The 24734-nt window shown below is 44.3% G+C and overlaps 1 protein-coding gene across 1 annotated transcript in view; it reads right to left on the bottom strand.

The window, feature by feature from the left end:
* The window catches only part of Dnah6 (dynein axonemal heavy chain 6), a 152846-nt gene that overhangs the window by 61528 nt on the left and 66584 nt on the right, over positions 1-24734 (bottom strand). The window contains exons 33-44 of the mRNA XM_051202998.1: positions 21845-22400; positions 20816-20938; positions 16133-16315; positions 15143-15286; positions 12110-12331; positions 10961-11108; positions 8723-8880; positions 7253-7384; positions 5556-5727; positions 3953-4099; positions 2898-2971; positions 385-539 (exon numbers count right to left, since the gene is read on the bottom strand). Coding sequence (XP_051058955.1) covers positions 385-539; positions 2898-2971; positions 3953-4099; positions 5556-5727; positions 7253-7384; positions 8723-8880; positions 10961-11108; positions 12110-12331; positions 15143-15286; positions 16133-16315; positions 20816-20938; positions 21845-22400 — 2214 coding nt within the window. The remainder of the gene's footprint in view (positions 1-384; positions 540-2897; positions 2972-3952; positions 4100-5555; positions 5728-7252; positions 7385-8722; positions 8881-10960; positions 11109-12109; positions 12332-15142; positions 15287-16132; positions 16316-20815; positions 20939-21844; positions 22401-24734) is intronic.

Below are 24734 nucleotides of genomic sequence, written 5' to 3'. Positions count from 1 at the left end.
ATTTGGGGGCTAGAGAGATGACTCAGTGATTAAGAGCGTGTGCTGCTCTTCCAGAGGAAGAGTGTTCCCAGTACCCACATTAGACAGTTCACAACTGCTGGTAGCTCCAGCTTTAGGGGACCCAACATCCTTTTCTGGACACCTCAGGCACCACACACACACACACACACACACACACACACACACAGACACACACACACACACACACACACACACGCACACACACAATAAATAACTAAAATGCTTGAAGAACACTATAAAATATCTTTTAGTCCACACTGAGTATTTCTACAAGTCTTTCACTCATCTACTAATGCTTCTAATGTCCTAGCCTTTAATGACAAATAGGATCAATGTATAACTTGGGGCCTTGAAGCACTGTACCTTGACACGTGCTCTATGGCATCCTGAAAGAACACCAGCTTCACTTCCTTTGGGTTTGTGAGGTTATAGTCGTCAAGGTAGTCCTGTAGAACATTCCCAATTTTCTCCATGTCAGGCAAATCATCGTAGATACGGTCAGCCTTCTCTGCTCCAAACTGTAAGGTATTTTATGGGGACACACCAAACTGGATCAATTACCTTGCATAGGCATATGACACACACAGTCTGGAATATTCATGTCACTTCACCTTTTCAAGTGGTAGGTTGTAATGTCAATGATTTTTGTAATAAAATTCACGGAGAAAGGAGTTTGGAATAATCTTAGTTTTTTTGTGTGGAATCCAGTGCTCTGTTTCATACTTTACTCTTAGGCTGTCGACATTCAAAAAGGCAACTGAAAATATGCATAGCAGATTGCTGTCTCTATGAATGATCATTCCTGGACTGTATGCAGTTTTTGTTGTTGCTTGTGTTTTTTTTTTTTTTTTTTTTGACAACAGCAGTCACCTAGATCTAAATATTGTTGAGACTAAAACTCAGTTGTAAATGAAAAGGAATTGGGTTCCCTGGTTGGACCAATTGAGGATGTCTTTTTTATGCTGTAGCAATTGCTGGGAGGAACCTACTAAAATATGTCTGGGAAAGCTACCAGCGTTCTGCTGTCACTGAGGAGCTCACACAAGGTAGGTAAATGCTCTACCATTTAATCATGACCCCAACTCAGGTCTGGCCCATCTATTTTACCCCCCCCCCCCGTCTCTGTACAGGTTAGTGTGTGTGCGCGCGCATGAGTAGCTGTGCTTGTTCTATTGTGGGGGGTCATAGGACAACCTTGTGTGATATCTGTCTCTGGAAGCCTTCCATTTTTTGTCTTATTGGCCTGGAACTTTGCAAAGTAGGGCAGGCTATTTGGCCTGCAGTTTCCAGGGATCCCCATGTTGCTCTTGTTAAGCCTCTCATCTTGCTGTTGTTAGGATTACAGGCGTATGCTACTGCACCTGGATTTTTACGTAGAGTTCTGGGGATCAGAACTCATGTCTTCACACATGCACTTCACTCCCCAGGGCTGTCAACTGATGAAGCTACCACTAAAAACACATAGCAAATGTAATTTGTGAAAAAACCCTTGAACTCAATTTATTTTTACTTACTTTGCTGTGTTTGGTCTTTCTTCCCCTTTAAAAATTTTGTTGGGAATTTTAAACATCATATAATATATTTAGATTATCTCCATCTTCCCCTCAACTCCGCTAATACGGCCCTCTATAAAACCCCTCCTAATTCATGTCGTCATTTTTTAAAGAATTAATTTATTGGTTGAGTTTTATAACTACCTAGTCCAATCAGCAGTAACTGTACATGCATGGGTGTAGCATGCCTATTGGAACATGGGTGCCTGTATATGCATGGGTATAGGCACACCCATTGAAGCATGGGCAAGTAAACTATCAGGGCCATGTCCCTGAAGAATGGACTCTATTAGCTATTATCTCCCCCAGCAGCCACCATTTGCTAATAGCTTCTTACCCAGGAGTATGGGCACCCATGGGGAATGTTGACTGCTTTAACCTAGTGCAGACTTGTATAGGCACCTACGGCTGTCGGCCCTTCATTTTTAATATCTTTAAATAGGTATATTTCACACAAATAAGTTACCCTTTCCCCCCGTCAGGTGGTAACACTCATAGAAGGACCGGTTTGCTCATTATCAAATTATTAGTTTTGGTTGGCAGGCTGCTATGTACCTTGCTCTGTGTGTGAGGCTGAAATTTTGGTGAACAAAAATGGGTGTGTCCCTTGGCCTTGAAGCATCAGGAATGTATTCCCCAAGTAAGAGTACATTTTGTGGAGGCAGATGGTGGTTTGCTGTGTAGGTGGGGTGGAGTGGGGTAGAGGGGGAAGATTTGTTCTAGGAATGTTCAGAGGGTAAATTTAGGCCCATGTGTGGAAAATTTGGAAGGATAGAAGAGAAGCATACAATGATATAAAAGGTAGTTAAATATAAGAATGCCACTAATTAGTTTCTTGAATTGAAGAGGGCAGCTCCTTTGACTAAGAAGCTTCCATGGCTGGAAGCCTTTGATCAGGGGTTGCACAGCCATGTAGAATACAGAGTTCTGGGCCTGAGGAATGGCATGAAAACTCTTTGCTTCCATCTGATGGTGTGAGTTTGAGCTATCGCCAAAAATGCATGTAACTTTTCCTGCAAAAGACCAGAGAGCAAATGTTTTTGGTGTTGCCCTCTGCTACTGTACTCGGCCATCGCAGGGCAAAGGTGGCCATATAGATGCACGCAAAAAAAGTGAGCGTAGCTGCGCTTAGATAAAATGTATTTATAAAAACTAGGCAGCACAGAGATTTTGCCAATGGGACTGGAGCTTGCCCACACTCGGCTTAAATGTTTAACTGTCAACAATGCAGAATGTATTCGTATAGAGGTGTTGATGAACTGTATTTGGAAAACAGCCAATGCAATATAACCTTTAAGTCCAGTGAAGCAACAAACTACTCACCTTAATGAAGTCGCCAAATATGATAGGCCTGCTTAAAAAATATTCCAGGTCAATTGCAATTCCAAAGTGTTTGTCTGTTAAGACACAAAAGCAGTTTTACTATGGGACTCAGCTTGAATGTAGCAGTTTAATAAGATCTGCAGCATCACATCTGCAGTTGATATGAAAACGGAGAGAGAGCTATGCAAACAATATACTATTTTAGGTGGGTGGATAATTTCCCGGATTTAAGGTTATTTATCAAGTATTTAAAACTTCTGTTAAATAGTAAATATTAAAGACTTATTCAATAAAAAGGATCATTTTAGAATTACAGTCATTTCTTTTTAATTTAATCTAGTTTTAAAAATTAAAAGCATATTTTTTTTTTTTTTTTAGACAGAGTCTTATATTGTAGCCAAGGCTAGCCTCAGACTCAGGGCAATTCTCTTGCTGGAGCCTTGGATTATGGAAATGAGATACCACACCCAGATAAAAATACGTTTTGTAGTTATCATGTAAAATAATGGGTTTCATTAAACCATTTGATAATGCAAGTCATTGCTTTTATTTGTGTTTTCCCTTACTCACCCCTCTCCCTTCCCTTCTAATCTTCTTTCTGCTAACTAATCCTGTCTGTCTGTCTGTCTATCTGTCTGTATATCTGTCTGTATATCTGTCTGTCTGTCTGTCTGTCTGTCTCATGCTAGAAGACATGTGATATTTGTCTTTCCGTTCACCCACACCCTCTTTTGCTTCCTCCCTACATTTCTCCTGCTGCAGCACCCATCATTATTCATTCTCTGTATCTCTGCCTATTTCTGGTCTGAGAGGAAACATGCTCCTGGATTCTCATCAGACAATATTCTATTTCTCCACTCTCATGCCTCTACTTTCTAATTTCATACCTGACTAAGACTACCAAGCCTTTCTTTATTCTAATAACTATCTTTCATAATATATTATCAAAAATTTTACTTGTGAGTGACTAAAACTCAAACTTGTTTCATTTCCCTTATGGAAACCAAATTACTTTCCAGTTTTTTTTTTTTTTAAATAAAAGAACAGATATTTACTGGCCATTTCTGTCAAAATGACATGGAAGTAGTGTTTGTCTTCATTATTGATCAAACGATCATGGAATACTCTTTGACATTCGTGGCAAAACAGTCTAAATATCTGCATTTCTTCTCTTATTGTTCCTGGATCACATTGGAGAATACCTGTGTAGTTTTTTTGAGAGAAGGGGGGGGGGTAAAAAGAGGAAATTTGCATTTATGGAATCAATTTTAAAACAGTTTAATAGAGTAGGAAACATTTAAGTTCAGCTTGGGATGGAAAGAGGTAGTTAGCTTTGGGATATAATTTGAAGGGGTGGCCAGTGGTGGAGGCATAGAGCAAGAATCTTCTTTGTGTGTGTGTGTGTGTGTGTGAGAGAGAGAGAGACAGAGACAGAGACAGAGACAGAGAGAGAGAGAGATATGGTTTCACTATGTAGCTCTGGTTGTCCTAGAACACACTTTGTAGATCAGGCTGGCGTAGCACCCACAGAGACCTGCCTGCCTCTGCTTCCTGAATGCTGGAACTAAAGGTGTGCATCAACACGTCTGGCTAAGAGTCTAGTTTCAATCTGCCAACTTTAAAGAAGTCCAACACTGGGAAGTGTTGAATGTGGGAGGTGCCCACTTAGACGGGAGGCTGAAATCTGTAATGGCGAATTGACTGAGGAGGTTGGACAAAAAGTGGACCGAGGACAGAACCCAGACACCACAATTTTCAGGCAGGGTGGATGAGCAGCCATTGATGCAGACAGAGTGACAAAAGCCAGGGACAGAGTCAAGAACACAGGAGAGTTTCCACCTTGGACTGCTGTGATGGGGTAGGGGGCAGTGCCAAACACTGAGACCTGGCCTATGGGAAGGGACGTTCAGCCCAGGGTTAGGTATATGCTTTGATTGACACCTATTAAAAGGTAGAACTGGAGGGATCATGAGGAGAGGCCATTTCTTTTTTACAGAAGTCTTTCTAGAAAAGGAGAGGAGGGGTGTCCGGGGAGAATTTATGCCCGAGGGAGTGTATGGGGACATTCAGCTCGGGGCAGGAGACGGTGGTCCGGGAGATTTGGGAGATGAGGCATCTCCGGTCTGGTTGCTTCTGGTTTTCGCTTCCTCACTCTCAGCTGGGAGTGAGAAGTGGGATGGATGTTGGGGATCCGAGAAAGTTCCGGAGTTCAGCTGAGGTAGGGGTGTAAGGGGACTTGAACAAGTTACGCTCTGTGTCTTAGCGACCTTCCGGTTGCTCTGATAAAATGTCCCGCTGAAAGCAGCTTAGGAAGAAGGACGGGCTCGGTTTCCCCCACAGCCCGTGGGGGTCATAGGGGGTCATATGGGCAGGAGCGTGGGCCGGCTGTGCACAGCACATCCACAGCCGGTAGCAGCGACCTCAAACGCAGACGATAGTGCCACCCACAGTGGGCAGGTCTTCCCTCCTCAGTGAACCATGCCAGGAAGTCCTCTCCCAGGTGACCTCATTCGAGATCTCATGGGGACAGTAGAGAGCAAGCATCATGTAGGGGTGCCTAGCTGAGTCAAACACAGACACCTCGGTGCACGTGATTCTGAGAGGGCTGGTGGAGGGCGTTGGAAATGCAGAGCCAAGGAAGAAGGTTCAGTACACTACCTTGCACACACTTGGATAAATCTCTCAGGTTAAAGACGTAATGGGACTTGGCTGGGGTTGGCAGGAGATCGACACTCATCCTGTTATAAATCTCAACTGCAGCTTCCACGATGTTTGATGAAGTTTGCTTTACAGCTGGTGGGAAGTCAGCCAGGAAGCCATTCAAGATGGCCTAGAACCGGAAATGTAATATGAGTTAGAGTTTTTAAAAACCAAATATTTGTTTTTCAAATATTCTAGTTCTGATACCCTTTTCTTTTTCTTTTTTTCCAGGTTTCTAAATTGTTAATAAATTTTAAAAATAATTTATTTTTTTTTCTTATTTTACATATCGACCCTAGTTCCCTCTCTCCCTCCCTTCCATGCCCCTGGAACACCCTCCCATCCCACCCCACTCCCCCACTCCATAGGGAGGGTGGTGCCTTCCAGAAGGGGTCATCTAAATCTGTCAAGTCATTTAGAGAAGGGGCCAGGCCTTCCCTCCTGCCTCTAGGTTAAGGGAGTACCCCTCCATGGGGAATGTGCTCCCAAAGACCTTTTGTGCACCAGGGATACATCCTGGTTCCACTGTCAGAGGTCCCGTAGACTGCCCAGGCCTTCTAACTGAGACCCATGTTCAGGGGGTCTGAGTCCGTACAATGCTGGATTCCCAGCTATCAGTCTGGGGGATCATTAGTTCCCCCTTGTTCAGGTCAGCTGTCTCTGTGGGTTTCTGTAGCCTGATCTTGTCCTCCCTTTCTGCATCTGGATTCCAGTTCAGCTCAGTGTTTAGCTGTGGGTGTCTGCTTCTCTTTCCATCAGCTACTGGATGAGGGCTCTATGATGGTGGACAAGTTAGTCTCTGATGCCCTTTTCTAAGAGCAACTGGAAGGCTAAATTCCAACACAAAGGCGCCTGTGTGTCAGGTCCTGGTTCATTTCAGATTACAGTTTCAAGAACAGGCTCTTTCTTGTGATCTGTGGTTGTTTGGGTTGGCTGAGTGGAACTCACAGCTGATATGTGCCTTGCCACAAACTTCCCATTTCCTGTGTCTGTGACTCTGTTCACTTTAAAACCCTCTGTCCCTGGGATCTCTTTCCTCTCCATCAATTAGCATCCTCCAAGACCAGCCTTGGGTGATGGGTGATGGCACACCCTCCCTGATTAATGCTTTGTCGTCATCCTTCTCAGAATAATGCTTCTCGTTAATGGATACTACTGAGCACTGAAAGGTTAAGGCGGCCATGTGTTTCCCATCTAAAGAGATGAGGGATTTGTCGGATGGGGAGGTTAGTTCAGGTGGGAGAAGGATGGCTGATTGTTCACAGCGGTGAAGTAAGTAAGTCTATGAAGTAAGCCTGTCTGAGATGTGTTGAACAGGAGCTGCCTGGAGTGGTATGTGGTTTAAGGGGAGACCCAGGCCTAGAGGTCATGTCTGAAGTGTGAGCAGAGGTAAGGGCTTGGGCAGTGGAAGAGATCTGCCGTATTTAATCTGTCTGCACGCCTAAATGGTATGCCCGTGGGACCACAAATACAGAAATCAATGATGCAGACACCTGGCAGCTTCTCTCTGGGTGCCCATGGCGGAATGCTTCCTCCTTAGGAAGGGGATGGACGGGGTCCCAGGAACCCAGTGGACAGTTTGGACCAGGAGATCCAAGGAGCTCACGTCACATGGTTTCTTTTCCCATCTGGTTCAGGTTAGACTCCACTCTCACCTGGAAAATCTGCTTCAGACTGTGCTCGGAGGGCATGGGCAGGCACAGCATGCTGAAGTGTCTGATGAAGCGGGGTGTCACAGGGTTTCGGCCCCCTCCTGGAGGTGCGCATGCTGATACGATGGTTACATCCTGTGTGGAGAGAAAGCCACTCGGGTCACTCTGTAGACAAAGAGATAAGACCTGCCCTCCCTAACATCAGACTCAGAACAGACCTTCTTCTGAGGCAGCATTGCAACCCCATGGCCATCTGAGGTCACTATTCCTCCCCTCCCTTCATGATGGAGAAGCCAAGGTCTTGGATGTTTAACTAAGTTGCTCAGTTGGTGGTGTCAGGGCTGTATTTGGAAAAGGCCGCTCTGGGGGCTGGCAAGCTGGCTCAGTGTTTAAGAATGCCTTCCATCTTTCAGGGGACTGTAGTTTGCTGTTGCAGAGCTTCATTCCCAGCACCCACATCTGGACTCTACGGGGGCATGTGCACGTCTCCCCATATAGGCACATAATTAAAAATAAAAATAATAAATCTTTGAGAACAAACAGTAGAGATTAAAAGTCCACTCTGGCTGTCTGCAGATCAGGGAATAGACCTAGGGAGTCTAGGGATCAGTTCATTGTGTTAGTTTAATCCAGTGGATAGCCACACGAGGTAGACACTACCGACTTCAGAAGTCTGTGTGAGAGAAGGCTTGGCTTCAGATAACGACCATGGAAATGAAAAGGAATAAGTGATCAGAGAAACATTTACAATGGATAACCCAAACTGTACGGTTTGGGCTGTCTATTTGTCTTGGAGCTAATAACAACATTGGATTGCAGGGATGCGGGGAGAGTTAAATGGCGTAACAGAGCTTGGTGCAATTTGTCTTTGCTATGAGCAAATGTTCTGCCAAGGGACACGTCTGAGGTAAATCATTTTGCTCATAGTAAGGACACCCCAGACATGTCCCTTTGCAGAACAGAAACAGAGCGGGAAGTCAACGCAGTCTCTTCATTCTCCCTCAGACTCTTTATAACTTACCCAACCTGTGGTTAGCAACAAAAAGTAGACTAATAAGCCCATGCAAAGACATGAGTAGCTGGGTGGTGATGGCATATGCTTTTAATCCCAGCACTTGGGAGGCAGGTGTGGGTGGATCTCTGTGAGTTCAAGACCAGCCTGATCTATAAAGTTAGTTCCAGGACAGCCAGGGCTGCTACACAGAGAAACCCTGCCTCAGCGTGGGGGTGGGGAGGGGGGTGGGGGTGGGGTGGGATTGGTGGGGAGACATGAGGAGGAGAAGACATCTACAGGTCAAGCAGAGAAGTCCTAGAAGAACAGATTCTGCTGACTCATTGATCTTGCATTTCTAGCCTTCAGAATTATGAAAAAAATAGGTTAAACTGCCCAGACCATAGTCTTTTATTATAGTAGCTCTGACAAATAATATTCCATATTTGAATATACCAATTAATGTAAAATCTAAAATTAACCTGTATTTCTTTCCAAAAGAGTTTGTTTCTATCATAAAATCCACCAAAATCTTGATATTGCCGAAGCAATTCTATTGGTGGTTGGGAGCCATAGCGATCCAGTCGGGGCATATTCAGATCATCAACAAAAATCACAACGTGTTTGTTCCCTGGGGCTCCTGGGGGAAAGAAAGGGTTTTAAAAGAATTACAGTTTGTCATTAGAAAATGTAAGGCCATTTTGTTGTTGTTGTTGTTGTTGCTTGAAGACGGTTTGTCCTTACAAAGGTTCATGTTGAGGTGTAGTTCTCCGTGTTGAGAGGGGTGGGGTCATGAGGGATCTGCCCACCGGCCCTCTTCCAGGAGAGATAGATCAATTAAGGCATTCACATTATTGTGTCATGTGATCCCCGCCTTTAGTCTAGGAAACTCCCCAGTGAGGTCTGAACCTTTCCAGATGTGAGGACTAGATGGCCTGAGCACCTGAGCATGGGGAGGGAAAGGAATTATCTTTCCATAGAAGGAGGTAGAGGGATACTGTGGTGACCCGGAAGAAAAAATGGCCCCCAGAAGCCCATAGGGAGTGGTACTCTCAGGAGGTGTGGAGGAAGTGTGTCACTGGAGGCAGACTTGGAAGTTTCAGGTGCTCAAGCCAGGCCAGTGGCTCAGGGTCCTTTCGGTTGCCTACGGATCCATATTAGAACTCACAGCTACCTCTCCAGCTCCATTCTGCTGTGTGCCGCCATGATGACAGTGGACTAAACCTCTGAACTTTAAGCCAGCCCCCAATTAAAGTGTTTTCCTTTATAAGACTTGCTGTGGTCATGGAGTCTCTTTGCAGCAATAGAAATCCTAACTGAGACAGAGACCAAAGATTTCATTCACGACCACCACCTCACCGCTCTGACCCTGAAAATGGGCTTCGGTATTTAAAACCACCCCAATCCCATCCGTGGAGATTCCTGGACAGTAGGAAGGAAGAGCAGAAGGTGAGTTCACCCATTCTGGCATTCAGAGCTTGAGAAAGCAGCTACAGCCCCTTGGCTGCGAGCAATGATAGGTGGCGGTTCCAAGGCAACTGAAGCTAATTCAGGGCTCCAAACCATCTTCTGCTTCAAAGAAGCCATGTGGCAAGACCAGGCTGCAAAGAAAGGACCTACGAGAACCATTCATAAAAACATGGAGCTCCGTCACAAACCCGGCCTGGCATCTGCTGCCCCGTGCTTAGCTCATCAAGGAAAAGGGAGGCATTGGTAACCCCACTGTTGACACATGGAGGTCAGTGCATGGTGGACAATGAATGTGGAAACAGCTGAGCCTGAGCTCTGTCAGGTACCCGTCCAGAAGGGCTGTGGGCTCTGCTAAGAGAAGCCCAGCATGTGGGAGGTGAAGGCCCTATTGCTGGAAGACGGGAATGAGTGCAGACCCATGCAGCCCTTCAGTAAGGAGGCCGGAGCCTGACCCGTGAACTGCTCTTTTAGGAAAGCTCACAAGAGTTTGCTGGGGCACGCCTGCCTCCCAGAGAACATGGATAGCAGTCCAGCCCCAGAGGAGCAGGGGCCACACACAGTGACAATCTAAACACCAAAGAGGGACAAATCACGAGTCTATTCCATCTTCCACCTCTGCACATCGGGACCTCCAGGGCTCGTAAGAAACACCCCACGCTACCCTCCACGCCAGGACCTGGAACTGAAAATCCGGCTCATGTCAGAGGCAAGGGCGGACTTTAAATTAGGCTTGGCATTGATGTTTTACACTGATCCAGCGCTGAAGCATCTAAAGGTGACAGGAAAATTACACCTTAAAAAAAATCTAATTAGCTAATAAAGGAAAGAGAAGGAGCCACTAAGCCTTGGCTGATAACAAACCTAATCTTATGCTTACTTCCAATCAAACCCAGAAACTCCATCTTATGCTTACTTCCAATTAAACCCAGAAACTCCATGTGCCGGCTATGAAGACCTTTGCTGGTTTTAAACAAATGGGAGTCAACTGAGATGTGAGGACCTTGGGTGGACACGAGGGGAGACATGCAGTGTCACAGACTGAAGATGGTCGGGCTGATCTTCACTTTGACTTCACTTGGAATCCTAGGGGACGCACCTCCTGCTGCGTCTGTGAGAATGGAGAAGGTGGCTCCATCCCATGAAAAGAGGAGGAAGCTAGCCAGTTCCCTCAGCCTGCCTCCTTGTGTGCAATTCGTTGGCTGAATGAATACTTTGTGTGGAAAAAAAAAACCTGGAATGGTGATTCTTACCTAGAATATTTTTTCTTTTTCTTTCCAGTTTTGACTCAATGATCTCTTGTGTCCTTGCAGAAGATGTTTGGGCAGAAAAATTGAGATAAACAGGGACGTAGCCAGCTGACTCTTGAATTCGATTCAGCAATCCTTTTGCAATAACAGACTTTGAATAAAACAGAATATGTTAACCGATTTCACATTCAATATGATAGCTTCTCAGTAGCCTACACTGGTCAGGATCCAGCACAGTGAATGAGAAACAGGAGGTCTGGATCTAGATGGAACTGTTGGGGATTCTTTCACTGTGGACACTGATTTCAGTTATACTCATTAGAACCGAAGAAATATTTTAATCAGATCTAACTCAGAAAAAAAGTCTTAGAGTTACACCAAAATTCATCTGTACTATTCAGCCCAATTTGACACCGAGGTAGACCGACATTTCTTTATTTGAAATCTTCTAAAATTTATATTGTATTTATTGTGTGCATGTGTGAGTTTGTATGTGGGTGTGTGTGAGCATGTATGTGGGAGTGCCTGTATGTCATGGTGCACATGTGTGGAGCCCAGAGGACAACTGAACAGGAATTGGTTTTCTCCTTCCGATGCGGTGTCCCAGGGATTGAACCCAGGTAGCCAATCTTGACAGCAAGCTCCTTTGTTTGCTGAGCTGTCTTGCTGGTCCACATTTCTTAGTGATAAAATAGGAGGGAAACAATGAACCCTGGTCTGTGTGGTCTCCTCTAAGCATTTTCTTCTCCCCCTCCTCAAGTTAAAATGACACAGAAGTTGTGGCTGTGTAAGTTAAAAGTAACTAGGAAAAGGGACAGAATGACCTCCATTAACAGTCCTTGGGGGACACAGCTGCCCTGGGCAGTTTCTCTCCAGACAGCACTAGACGACTGCAGAGTACAGAAATGCCCCTAAGCTCAAAGCCTGGTTGATAACATCAACCTGAGGATATAGTCAGGAACTGATAAACTTTGGGGGAATCCCAGGGTCTATGTAGATTCCACAGAGAAAATTCATCCTGAAGAAGTGATACAATCTAAAAACCCAATTTCCCCTGGGAAACAATGTGTTATTTCCAATGCACAGGACCCCAACTCCACAGTCCCCCCTCTGTTGATAGATAGCACTTCTTATGTGATGCCGGTCTCCTACCTTGCCCACTCCAGTTGTTCCCGTGAACAACACTGAATGCCTGACCGCCAGAAGCTTTTCCATTAGGTAGCCATAGCGCACTGTGTCTGTTGTAGGGACGAGCATCTCAAAGAATGGGACCTCCCTGGTGTACTTGAAGGTGGGTATGATTCGTTCCCAGGGGTCCAAGCGTTTGGTGTCAAAGTCGACATGGATGCTCCACAGGTCTCCAGAACTGGGAAGCTGAAACAGAAAATTCAAGTATCAATGGACAACACTGACCCCCCCCCCCAGCAATAGATACATCCACGTAAAAACAAAGGCGGTCAGAGAGCACAAGCGGACTTGAGTTTCATTTTATTTTTAAGAAGTATTTGTTCACATATCATAACCCAAGTCTTTTCCTTTTTAATTTAACTGCAGTGGGGATGCATTCATTCCGTGTGTGTGTGTGTGTGTGTGTGTGTGTGTGTGTGTGTGTGTGTGAGTGTGTGTGTATGCGCGCATGTGTGCATGTGATATGCTCATGTGTGGATGAGTGCAGAGGTCAGTGGAGGACGTTGGGTGTCCTCTCTCAGTGATGTCTTACTGAACCTGGAGGGAGGTTGGTGGCTAACAAGACCCAGCCAGAGATCTTCCTGTCTCCACCTTACAGAGTGTGGGGATGGAATTTATTTATTTACATACTTATTTATGTGTGTGTGTGCCTACTTGTCTGTATGCGTGCCAGCTCAATCCCCTTGGAGCCTTCAGCATTAAAATCTGACACATGCAGAAAGGGGACAGTAGCTGGCAAGGTGGACATTGCCCTGAGAGTGCACCCCATGCTGCTGGCTGAGAAACTTCAAAGGGGACAAGGCCACTGCTCAATAGGGAAGGGAGGAGGCCAGTCCAGCTGACTGGGACCCACAGAGGCACTCTACTGGGAGCTTCAGTTAGGAAGAAATTGTGGCAGAAGTTTCTAAAACGAGCCTCACTTCTCTTTTATTTTCTGAATCTTCATTTTCTTTCTTTCCTTCCTTCTCCCTCCCTCCCTCCCTCCATTCTTTCCTTCCTTCCTTTCCTTTCTCTTTCTTCTAGCCAAGCACTCTGCCTCTGAGTTCCCAGCCCCATACAGACTTCTTAGTTTCTTTGTTGAATTCTTATTTTACTTTGTCAAATTTTGTCTTTCTTCCTTTCTCCCATTACTTATCCTTTAGAACTTTCTTTAGCTGTCACAACCCGCATGCTCCATTTTCTCCACAATATCCTAACCCTCTTTTCTTGTACCACGTTGGGGGATGAAGATGAAATCCATTATTGCTTTTTACTACATTCTAGTGTCGGGTTTGTTTTCAAATCACTATCACTCTTACTGCTATCTGCTTCTCCTCTCTACATAGGGAAGACTTGGCACTAAGAAGACCCACATAAAACAAAGCAGATAAGGAGCTGGATGGAAAGATGGCTTGGCTGCGAAGAGCACTTGCTGCTCTTGTAGAGGAACCAGGTTCAGTTTCCAGCACCTGCGTAGTGGCTCACAATGACCTGGAACTCCAGTCCCAGGGTATCCAATTCCCTCCTCTGGCCTCCATGGACACTGCGCACATGTGGTGTGCGAACATACATCCAGGCAAAACACTCATATACGTAAAATAAAAGGAAGTACACCTTTAAAGTAAAACAAAAGTGGTAAGAGGAAAAAAAAAATCTTTCAACCCAACAGATGCGCAAATTACAGCTCAGAAACACCCAAAATACAAAATAGCTAATACAGATCCTGCAGAAGGCAAAGGTTATGGAGAAACAGAGATGTTGTGAAAAACAATTCTTTGTTTTGTCAGAGGTGGCATATGCCTTTAACCCTCCCACCCAGAAGGCAGAAGCAGGTGGATCTCTGTGAGGTTTAGGCCAGCTTGGTCTACATAGGTAAGTTCCAGGCCAGGGTTTCACAGTGAGACCCTACTTACAAAAAAATTCACATCCTACATTTTAAAAAATGAATAATTTCAGGGATGATGTTGACAGGGTGAGTGAAATAAGGAAATTAGTTCAGGTCCTAGATTAAAATCACCAATATGAGTGAGAAAACTAGCAAAATGCATGAGAAATTTGACAACATGGGTGAAAAATTTTCCAAGGAAATTGAGAGTCTGGAAAAGAACCAAACAGAAATGCCAGAAGTGAAAGAGACAGTTAATCAAACAGATACAGTAAGATGTTTCCAAACATTCTCTCTGTACTGAATGTGCTTCATTGCTTTAGGTGCTGTAAGTAATCTAGAGACGGGTTAGTGCACACAGGCGGGATGTGTAGGGTATTTGTCAACAAATGCCCATTTAAAGAAGGGAATTGAGCATCTGCAGACTTTGCACCCTTGAGAGCATACTGTAATCAGTTTCTCCAAGGACATCTGTATGCACATGTCCATTTTCATACAATTATACCCATACATTAGTATTCTGAAAATGAATGAGTAGTGTTATTTTGAGGTCTAGTCCAATAACACAAGGTATATTTGCCTCTTCCTCCATATTTGCAAATCTATCTGTGACGGGGAGGGATCTGGTCACCATAGCATATTTGCTTAATGTTGGGTTGCATAAAACATAGTTAAAAGAGTTAATATACAGACCAACTGTGAAAATGCACCTGTTAATTAGGACTTAGTATTCATTTACAGTTCAGGGGTTCACAGACCATTTGCCTTATTGATATCAAATGCCTCCTAAAAGCACACCAATATTTCTTATTTGCTTGCTTGTTTGTTCTTTATTTTGAATATGATAGATATTGTCAGTGTCTAAGAGAGAATAACTTTTCTTTTTAAAATCCTCTCAAAGAATAGGGCTAAAGTTCTTAAAGACGTTGATTTTCTTGTTCACACATTTCTTTTTATTTACAATTAAATTATATTCTATTAATTCAAAACGTTAAGCTTACAACTACATTTTCTGGAGTGTTTGTTTAATCACGTGGGTATTACTCTTCTATTTACAAAACATAAAGGTCATAAAGTTTTACTCTTAAATTTTAAGGATTTGAAGTTATGATGTCGCCCCCTTTGGTCCTTACCCTGGCATCAGGATTATCATCAAATTGTGTTCGAATAAATGTATCAAAAGAATCCCAGTAATTTTCAGTTAAGTTTCCACCCAAAGACCACAAATAACAGAACACAAAAGTCTGGCACAGTAAAGTGTTCAGCTTCATTTGTTCCTGAAAGGACAAAGAGAAACAGTGTGAACATCTTACTTTCTGAGAGAAAAGAAACCCTAAATTGTAAGATTTAGGATTTTGTCTCATTAGACTTAAGAGTTTAACTGGGCAAGTGTTTTATTTAGTGGTTCTACAAAGTAGCGATTCCTCATTAGTGGTTCTACAAAGTAGCAATTCCTCGTTTCCTCGTTTACATGAAGGGAAACCGTGAAAAGTGAATGACAGGAACCAATAGGAGACACACCCTGATGTGGACTTCAGCATACTGTAGTTTTATAGTAGGGCTGATGAGGTGGCTCAGTGTGTAAAAGCACTTATGCACGCCAACCCGAGCTTGATTCCAGGACCATTGGTAGGAAGAGAACAAATCCCCAACATTACCTTCTGATCTTCACCTGTGCACAATGGCATTCACATGCCAACACACACACACACACACACACACACATGCACAAACACACACACAGAAACACACACACACATACACAGCACATACACTTTGATTTATCTTTTTATGTGTATGAGTATTATGTCTTATGTATACTTACATACATACATGCATATCACCAGCACTCTTAAACACTGAGCCATTTGTCCTGTCCCCCCAAAGTATATTATTTATTATTCATTTACTTATTTATTTCTTTGGTTTTACAAGATGGGGTTTCTCTGTGTAACAGCTCCAGCTGTCCTGGAACTTCCTCTGTAGACCAGGCTGGCCTCAAATTCAAAGAGATCTGCCTGCTTCTGCCTCCTGGGATTAAAGGTGTGCACCACCATGCCTGGCTCAATGCACACACACACACACACACACACACACCTTTCAAACAAAACAAAATTTCATACCATTGACAAGATGCTTCCATCTTTGCTGAGTAGCAAAGACTCCAGCAGACAACAGAGTGTGGTCACTTTGCTGATGTCCACCTGTGGGATGGCTTGGCTGCACTTTTTGTTTATAAAATGTAATCCTTCATCAATATAACGTTTGAAAAGGTTCAATAGATATTCTTGGGTGTCATCATTCAGCTGAAAATGAAACATAAATAACCTATGAGGACATTCTTTCTTGTATCATTTATGTGTTTAAAAAAATAATTTCATTTATTTATTTTACATCCTGCCTGCAGCTTCCCTCCCTCCTCTCCTCCCAGTCCCTCCTCCCCCAATCCCTTCCTCCTCCATTTCTGTTTAGGAAGTTATTATCAACAAAGCATGGCAAATCAAGGTATTAAGGTCAGGCAAGGCAACCCAGTATGAGTGGTCCCAAAGGAAGAGCAAGCTACACAACTGTAATACACACAATACACATGCAGAGGACATAGGTCAGTCCCAAGCCATTTCCCTGGCTGTCAGTTCAGTCTCTGTGAGCCCCTGTGAGCCCAGGTTAGCGGATTCTGTGAGTTTTCTTGTGTGTCCCTGATTCCTCTGGCTCCTACAATCCTGATTAAAATTAGAAAGGGGGTGTTTAAAATCCATGTGTGTAGTGTATTCAGTAGCCTTTAGAACAGAGGGTTTTAGCATCACATAGCATGAAACAAAGTCTGCAGAAACCCACAGATCAGTAGGAGTATACAGAGGACAGACGAGGCAGTGGAGGATGCACTGCACTTCTTGTCTGGTAATGGGTCCAGAGGTGTCACTTCATAAGGACTTCCTAAAGGACCAGTGCATGCATCACACAGCATTGTTTTCTGACTATCACGTCTAAGAACAATAAAAAGCACCAGCAGAGAAGGGGGCATTTCAATGTCTCAACAAGGTGGAAGGGATAATTTCCAAAGATGTAAAAGTTAGTTCAACCCGTATGATCCCGTGCTGCGGGGGAAGTTCAAGCTAATGTCACAGGACAATAAAAGCAAAGATTCGCAGATTAGAACTGGAGAAGTAGGGGTTGGAGAAATGTCTCTGCGGCTAAGAACACATGTTAACTTTTGTGGAAGACAAGCACATCAGGAGGAACACAAATGCCTTTAACTCTAGCTGCAGAGCATCCGATGCCCCCTTCTGGGCACACACACGCACACACACACACACACACACACACACACACACACACACACACACACCAGAAACCACTCCCAAACCCAGAAAACTAAAATATAAAAAAGAAAGGAAAAAGTAAAACTGTCTTTATTCAAAAATGGCAGGATTATCTGTGAGTAAAATCCCCCCCAACTGGCAAAATACAACTAGAACTAAGAAGCAACTACACAGAAAAGTTTTAGGTCATTGTAGGTCATAGGCTAATACACGATAAGGAAGATAATAATTCCTTATGCACTAGCATGAACAATTGGAATTTACATTTAAAACATAGCATGATTGCATTACAATAAGAGTCAATACTTGTAAATCAACCAAAACATGTACTAGATCTCTGTAGTTTTTGGTTGTTTTTTAAAATTTTATTCTTTTGCTCTTTTGGGGACCCACCACCCAGCTCCCAAATAAATACACACAGAGGCATATTCTTTCTTATGAGTCCCTGGCCTTAGCTTGGCTTGTTTCTAGCTAGCTTTCCTTCCTCCCTCCCTCCTTCCTTCCTTCCTTCCCTCCCTTCCTGTCTTTTTTATTTAAATTTGAAACAAGCTTGTTTTACATGTCAATCCCTCACCCTCCCCTGTCACCCCCACCAAACCCCAGCCCATACCCTTTTTGCTCCCCCAGGAGGGTGAGGCCTTCTCTGGGGGATCTTCACAGTCAATCAAAGCCTAGGCCCTCCCCCATGTGTCTAGGCTGAGACAGTATCCCTCTATGTGGAATGGGCTCCCAAAGTCCATTCGTATACTAGGGATAAATACTGGTCCATTACTAGAGGCCCAGTAGACTGTCCAATCCTTTTAACAAACACCCACATTCAGGGGGTCTGGGTCAGTCCTATGCAGACTGGGGTGCATGAGCTCCCCCTTGTTCAGGTCAGCTGTTCCTGTGGGTTTCTGTAGCCTGGTCTTGACCCCTTTGCTCATCACTCTTCCCTCTCTGCAACTGGATTCCAGGAGTTCGGCTAGTATTTAGCTGTGGGTACCTGCTTCTGCTTCCATCAGCTACTAGATGAAGGCTCTAGGATGGCATATAAGGTAGTCATCAATATCATTACCGTGGAAGGGCATTGAAGTAGCCTCTCCACTATTGCTTAGATTGTTAGTTGGGTTCATCCTTGTAGATCTCTGAGCATTTCCCTAGAGCCAGATTTCTCCTTATATCCATAATGGCTCCCTCTATTATGGTATCTCTTTTCTTGCTCTCCTCTATTCTTTCTCTGTCTCAATCTTCCTGTTCCCTCCTGCCCTCTCTCCTCTCCCCTCCTGTTCTCCCCTTCTCTTTCTCCGGACTCCCTCTCCCCTCCCTCCATGCTCCCAATTTGCTCAGGAGATCTTGTCCCTTTCCCTTCTCTGGGGGACCATGTATGTCTCTCTTAGGGTCCTCCTTGTTTCCTGGCTTTTCTGGTGGTGTGAACTGTAGGCTGGTGGCCCTTTGCTCTGTGTCTAAAATCCACACACTAGTGAGTACATACCATGTTTGTCTTTCTGTGACTGGGTTACCTCACTCAGGATGGTTTCTTCTAGCTCCATCCATTTCCCTGTGAACTCCAGGATTCCATTGTGCTTTCCTGCTGAGTAATCCTCCATTGTGTGAATGTACCACATCTTCTTTATCCATTCTTCGGTTGAGGGGCATCTAGGTTGCTTCCAGGTTCTGGCTGTTACAAATAACGTCTAGCCAGCTTTTCTTAAATTATCCCATCTATAGTTTGCCTCCAGGCTTTTCTCCAACCCTTTCTTTACTTCTTACTCCACGGCTTGCTGTGTAGCTAGCTGGGTGGCTGGCCCTTTCTTTTCTCGTACGGCAACCCTCTCTTCGCAGATCTCTCCTCCCATTTCCTGTCTCTGCCTGCCAGCCCCACTCAGATCGCCACCGCCGCCGGCATCAACCCTCCTGTCCGGCAGCACTCTTTCACTCTTATTTTCCTTTCTCCTGCCACACTGTTGGCCATTCGCATCTTCATTAGACAGGCAGAGAGACGCGGCTTCACGGAGTTACACACATGCAACAGATCTTGGCACCATCAAGCAAACGTTCCACAGCGTAATCAATTGTTGAACACACATCTTGAACACTACTTAAGTAATGGGCAAAACTGTTCCCTAATTCATACTTTAGCGAAGGTGACATATGATACGTGGAAACCAGAACACAAAGGCATGCTTGAGTGAGCACCTGTAAATTGAAATAAGACCCTGCTGCGTAAGTCCCACAGCACCAAACGTGCCAAAGGGTGGGAAGCATTTGAGCAACAGGAACTTTCCTCCCCTGTGGGTGTGAACACTAAAATGTCACAGCCACTGGAGGGGACAATCTGGAAATTTCTTACAAAGCCAACGACATGGATCTGATCTAGAAACTCTACTTCTACGTATTTACCCAAACTAACCAAAATTTCAAGGGAAAATCTGCACACTAGTGCCCTTAGTAAATTTATTGGTAATTGCGCAAACCCCAGGCGTCCACAATGTCTTTTAGTAAGCAAATGAACAAATGAGCTGTGAACATTATCACTCAATGTTAAACAGAAATAGCAGATCAAGATAGACATTGGGTACCTTAAATGCACAGTGCTAAGCTAAAAGAAAAAGTTAGTTCCCAAAGGTTGTATATTATGATCCCAACTGTCTGGCTTCTGGGAAAGGGTTGAAAGCACAGGGGTAGTAAAAGATCACTGAGTCCGAGCCTGGGCAAAGGAAGCATGACTAGGTAGAACACGGCGGAGTTTCAGGGCACGTAAGTGAAGCGCTATAATGGTAAACACGTGAATGTGTGTGTTTAAAATCCCCGCGCGCCACCGAGCGCAGCGTGAACCCTGCTGTAAGCCACACACTCCAGTTGCAAACGATAACCCTGGGATTGGTGCCCTGACTATAGCAAGCCTATCACGTCACCGTAAGATGTCAGAAATAATGTATCTTACACCTTGTACCTCTTGGGGTGACCATGTGTACTGCCCCTATGATCAGGGCAGGAGGTAAACAGGTTTTTCTTTTCTTCTGGCTCTCCCAGATATTCAAGGCTCCTAAACCCTGAAATCCAACCAGCGTCTGAATTTAAATGTTCCTTATTACCATTTCCTTTGATCGCCCACCACGATGTCGGGGAAGTGTTGTTCACTGTTCTTTTTCTTTTTCTCTTCTTTTCTTGAGGGGGGCATGAGGGGCACAGTGAGACTGAGGCTGCCCCTCACGTTGGTCCTTAAGAGGAAGCAGTTTGCAGAGAAGGGTGCAGGGAGGGCAGGAGGCAGAGGCAGAGTGACAGGCGGCTGGGCTGGCAGGCGACGTAGAGTACAACAGGCTTGTGGGGTGGGTGTGTAAGTTCTCGGAGGATCCAGGGATTTGTCGGGAGACAGAGAAGCTAAGATGATGGAATCCCTCTAATCACACACACCGCTAGAGCGACTCACATTTGTGGGAAGCCCCAGCACACACAGGGAGACTGGGGGGGGGGCGGAACAGGGGGGCATCTGGGCGTACTCACTTTTTTAGACATCCTGCTCATCCACGTTTTAACGTAAGGCATCCACTTGAGTTCGTCTGGGTCCACAAACACCATTCCACAACGGCTGACAGTTGCAGGAGAGGCCACCTTGAGATCTTGTACCTGAAGTTGAACAGGGAACAAACCAATAGGTTACTTCCATGTCCTTTCAACTCCTGTGGCCAAGAGCCACATTTTAAAAGTATAAGCTGACATGGGAAACCATTATGTAGGAAGAATGGGAGGGTGTGCGATCCGGAAAGGAACAGGAAGTCAGGTGAAGGTTTACGTAGACGGCATTATCAGTCGTCCTTCCTCCTCCCCCTCCCCGTCGACATAGTCCCGATCTGTCTGGTCTGAGACTCACAGAGGACCACCTGCCTCTGCTTTCCAGCTGCTGGGATTACAGCTATGCCTTACTATACCTGCACGCACGCAAAATAAGAATGGTCACCCCCCCCTTGTTCTATTTATTTTTGTCATTCTTGATTCCTAACACCTAGCCACGTACAGGTGTGGGCAGACACTCTTCAGTATTTGATTGGGTGGAGGGGGCACAGGTGGCATCCCCAGAGAATTTTTGTAGCTGTGTTTGACTCTCATCCTTCTCACAGCCCCTCACAAAGTGGCAGAGAAGGTAGGTAGTGTCCATTCCGGGCACAGTGGAATAATCTATTCACAGAATGCCAAACATTATTGCTACCTAGAAATTAGAATTAGGTAAGCCACATACGTATCTGTCTCAAAAAGAAAAAAAAAAAAGAAAGAAAGAAAGAAAGAAAGAAAGAAAGAAAGAAAGAAAGAAAAGAGAAGGAAACTAGAATTGATTCTACTTCGGTTTCACAGAGAAGCAGGAACATCTGGCAGGTGTTGCCAATCTATTGCAAAAGATAATAAGTACACAGCAAGTAAGTTAAAAAAATACCACAGATAAACGAGGAAAACGGTAAATCCCTGTAAAGTAAGTTGTTTTGGATGGTGGTGGTCAATTCATTGAGTACTTCACTGCCAAGTAAGGCATGCGTTTACCTCAAAAAGCATGTGGATTTGAGGTGTGAGTTTAATCCTTTCACTGTTGGCCAGGCACAGCATCTTGTTATCGTCTAACACTGTATTCATGTTTTCAATCCAGAGAGCATCCACTGGCCCATCGCTGATTATCCATTTATGATCTTCTGAAGTATCGTTCACAGCTGCTCGGACACTGAGTGCCATCAGACCATCCTTCCATTCCAAGGTTATGTTATTGACTTCCCCGTATAGCTCGCCCATCGTGATGGATTTGGGATTGAGGACATAGGTTTTTACAGGCTGATAAAAAGAATTGCCTACGCTGAGTTTTTCCAGATTCCCTAAAGTTTCTGCTAATACTTGGTAAACTGTGGTTTTGCCACCTCCTGTCGGTCCGACTAACATAACGCCGTGCCTCACCAGCATAGTTTCATACAACTGTATCACCTTTTTGACCATACATAACTCAGGCTGAAGATTTTGTCCAATCATGACGTCCACAATCGTTGACTGCAAAATACCATAGTCGTGTTCTGGGATTTGGACTCCAGGAAAAAGATCAGATATGATCCCACTGACAAAACAGAAAAGACATTAGTTAGTTAGGAGCCGTTCCTGTTCCCCATACTTGTCATAAGTAATGGAATGGCCCTTTGGCCGTCCTCATTACAGGTCCGCCCTGGGCTGTGCCAGGACCCACCCCTTCTTCTGAACTATTATGTGATCTGGTTCCCTGCTTGGCAGGCTGGTGTCTTTTCTGCACAACAGGAATCCCTTCAGGAGGAACAGTAGCACAGCACCAAACACCTAGCTGATGAATTTATCAATAGACTTGAAATTTTCATTTCAATGTTTCCCTAAAGTATTATATATGCTTATGACTATATGTGGATATTGAGAAACATAAGATGGAAACTGAAATAGAAAATTTGTAGGGGCTTTGGCAGCCAATTATAAGGGAACTCCATTTAAACTCTTTTTATATAGGGGTATTGGAAGCTTCTAGAGTAGTAGGTTTCTGTATGGTCTTTTCAAAAGGTCTTTAGTGTTATCTATCTCTTCACATACCTCCTCATCTGTCCGGCTCTCTCTCCCTTTTTCCACTATTTAACCCATCCCCATCCCACCTTCTGATTAACACTTTATACCACTGTGTCCTTTAAAGACCTCCACACCATGGCCCTTTACTAATTTCCTCATGCACCACACTGCAGTGGAAGGCCACACACCCAAGAGTATATATATGGTCAACACAAATTGGACTTAGTTCTTTAAAAAAAGACGTAGAGTTAGGTGGGTAGCTTGAGGGAGGTAATCTGGGAGGAGTTGGGGAAGGGAGTGAATGTGATCAAAACACACTGAATGAAAGCTTCAGAAGACAAAGTTTCGCAAATAAAATAGAGAATTACACTAGTTAAAAAGAGCTGTGAAACTTCTGAGAAATAGTCGAGAAGAAACATCCCTGTGGGAAGACAGAGACTAAGTCAGCATCACACGACAGATACACAGATACATTTGAGATGAACATATATGTATGTGTGCCACGAAAACATAACTGTTGAGAGGAACAAAGTAGACTAAGAGGAGAGGAATGGGGAGGGAAGAAGACCACAGGGTGTGTGTGTGTGGGGGGGTGCTCAGTGAACAATATAGACTTGAATGAAAATGCCCTTATATAACGCAAATTTCAAAGAAGAAACGTTTAAAGTTATAATAAAAATTATATTTTGTTTTCCAGAATGGAGACACAATGTGGCAAAAGTACCAGATGGGGAAAAGGGATGGGCTTTCCACACTTCAGTAAGGAGTAAGGAGGTCTTTCTAAGGAAGACAGAAAGCTTACAACTATGAAAATCCGGTAAGGCAAATAGCAAACTTCAGTACACTTGGTGAATGAATGACAGCCCATACCTGCAATCCCAGAGCCCAGGAAGCTGTGGCGGGAGGATCATAAATTCAAGGGCAGCCTGCGCTAAATACTTAGAGCTTGCCTCAAGTCCCTCCTCTTCAAAAAAGAATGGGAGACTTAAAAAGACAGACCCATTGTTTATATCAGGTCAAGGGTTTGAGTTTTTATAAACATAAGTAAAAGAACATAATGGGGAAATCATCTAAGAATAATAAAATGCTACCAGACACAGGAAATGACACTCAAGGACACAGATAATTGAAGACCTGCACATGAAAACAGTCTTCTGTTCTTGACCACTCATTGTATTTGAGGGGAAATTGGTATTTTCATACATCCATATGTAACTATAGAAAGGCAAAACCTCTTAACATGATGGAATCTATTTAAATTAAATATTTTTAGGACTGGGGAGGTGGCTCAGTGAGTAAAGTGTCCGAATGTGTATTCCTGGGACCAATGTAAAAGGCCTACGTAGCACACCTGTAACCCGGCACCAGGAAGGGGCAAGCTGGCAGACAGACGAATTCTGGAAGTTCATTGGCTAGCGAGCAGAGACAAATCAATGAGTTTCAGGTTCAGTGAGAGAACCTGCCTCAAAAAATAAAGGTGGAGGCCTGGTGAGGAAGACATCACACAGACAATCTATGACACAGAGAGTCTGCCTCAAGGAATCTCCCCCCAACAGAAAGACGGTAACTTGGCAAAGACACACGCATGGAAAATAATATTCAAATATCAACACCGAGACAAACACAGCTCGGCTAACATGCATACAGTGTGCTGGCTGGTCTTATGTCAACTTGACATACAAGCTAGAGTTATCTGAAAGGAGATAATGCCTCTATAAGATCCCCCTATAAGGCAATTTCTTAATTAGTGATTGATGGGGGAGGGCCCAGCCTATTTTGGGTGGTTCAATCCCTGGGTTGGTGGTGGTCCTGGGTTCTATAAGAAAACAGCCTGACCAAGCCAGGGGAAGCCAGCCAGTAAGCAGCT

The sequence above is a fragment of the Phodopus roborovskii genome, unplaced genomic scaffold (genome assembly GCF_943737965.1).
Source record: "Phodopus roborovskii unplaced genomic scaffold, PHOROB, whole genome shotgun sequence".
Taxonomy (NCBI): domain Eukaryota; kingdom Metazoa; phylum Chordata; class Mammalia; order Rodentia; family Cricetidae; genus Phodopus; species Phodopus roborovskii.
This window is presented reverse-complemented; position numbering and strand designations above follow the sequence as displayed.